The sequence below is a fragment of the Zingiber officinale genome, chromosome 7B, assembly GCF_018446385.1.
Source record: "Zingiber officinale cultivar Zhangliang chromosome 7B, Zo_v1.1, whole genome shotgun sequence".
Lineage (NCBI taxonomy): Eukaryota > Viridiplantae > Streptophyta > Magnoliopsida > Zingiberales > Zingiberaceae > Zingiber > Zingiber officinale.
Window position 1 is genome coordinate 72,759,264 of NC_055999.1, and position 1,538 is coordinate 72,760,801.

At 51.2% G+C, this 1,538-nt stretch overlaps 1 protein-coding gene across 1 annotated transcript; it reads right to left on the reverse strand.

Annotated features, from left to right (window-relative positions):
• Nucleotides 1-353: 353 nt before the first annotated feature.
• Nucleotides 354-1,214, reverse strand: LOC122004435 (proline-rich receptor-like protein kinase PERK13). The gene has a single exon (XM_042559325.1). The coding sequence runs from the start codon at nt 1,212-1,214 to the stop codon at nt 354-356; it is 861 nt and encodes a 286-aa protein (XP_042415259.1).
• Between the last annotated feature and the right edge of the window lie 324 nt (nt 1,215-1,538).

Consider the following 1,538-nt stretch of genomic DNA (forward strand, 5'->3'; position numbering starts at 1 on the left):
GAGGAGGAGCTGATTTCAAATAGTCTTGTTCATAAAGTTGTCGTAGAGCCCCGACCGCTCCATAAATAATAGAGGTGGAGAAACGCTGCCTTGCTTGTGTACAGAATTCTGGAGAACGTAGGTACAAAGCGCGGCTCTGTTGACAGTGGTCAGTCTCTCCTTCTTTATAAATGGCCAGGGCTATCGATATTCCTTCTGCAGTAGCCCGAGCCTGAGCCAGTTCAATTCGGGTGGCCAACAGTTCTGCTGCTTGAGAGGTTAATTCGACCTCCTGGGATTTTAATTTCTTGTTTTGCTCCTGCGCTAAAGTTTCGGTAGCACGCAACTTTTGGGGTCAATTGATCAATAGCTCGCTAATGCTCTAAAGTTTGTTGATCCATGCGTTGCTGTTGCATGGCATCGACCTGGTTTTTTTCTTCCTGGAGGCCTTTAAGATCGTGGTTAGCTATCGCCAAGGATACTTCCAGATGGTTCTTCCTTTTGGTCAGATCTTTTATTTCGGCTCTTAGAGCATGACTAGCCTGCGCCGGATTATTTAATTGAAGCTCCAGTTCAGTCACCTTGTCCCTTAGCATCTTATTCTGGTGATAAACAGCATGAAAGGATTGGTTTATCCTCAGGGACTCGGCACAGGCCTGGGATATAGAAGAAACATCTAATAAGAGTGAAGAAGATAATAGTTGCAGTAAACAAGCATGGAAGTTGACCTTGATGTATAGCTCAAAAAATCTATTCATCTGGGCAGGGGGTGGCAAAAGTTCCATCTGATGCATGCTTTCTTCCCACAAAGTAGCCAAGCGACCTTTCATGGTCAAGGAGCTGGTGGGAACATCTCGCCGTGACAGTAACCCAGCCTCAGAAGGAGCAGTGATATAATGATAAAGAGGAACAGGTGGTGGCGGTTGGGAAGGCCCAGCAGCGGAGCTAGAAGGCCCAGCAGCCGACCTAGAAGGAGCTGAGGGAGGCACTTGAGAAGGTTCTGGCAGTGAAGTAGCTGGTGAAGGGCGATGCGAAGGGTCGACCTCCATGCTTTGATGCTGTTGCGAAGTGAAAGGTTGAGCTAGTGGAGGCTCAACCTGAACCTCGGGCGGAGCAGGAGGAACATCTGTCTGGCTCGGGACAGGAGTCGGAGTCGCAATAGGAGGCGCAGGGGGAGAGGCGGTTGCAACAGGAGGTGAAGAAGAAGGGATAGCGGAGGGACCCGAGTCTGGCATAGAATGAGGAGCTCGGCGGTGAAGTCTTTGAGCCAACGGATGGTTATCCGAATGAGAATCATCGGAAGGTAGCCGAACCCTACGCCGAGAAGAAGAAGGGGCCTCACGATCCAAGCGGTCATTTGCAGAACGGGCCCAGCGAGCTACTTGAGAAGCTTCTCTGAAGGCAGGGCTTGCATAGGTGACATTGGCTAATCTTCGACCGAGGTCGCGACCAGGGATATAAGTCGGTCGGGGAGGATTAATAGACTAAAGAGGCATCGGGGTGGATGGCCGGGCTGTAGGTGGGGCCCGGGGACTAACAGGGGCGGCAGGCCGGGGTGG

Coding starts and splice junctions, on each gene's coding strand:
- LOC122004435 (XM_042559325.1), bottom strand. CDS start 1,214: ATGCCAGACTCGGGTCCCTCCGCTATCCCTTCTTCTTCACCTCCTGTT.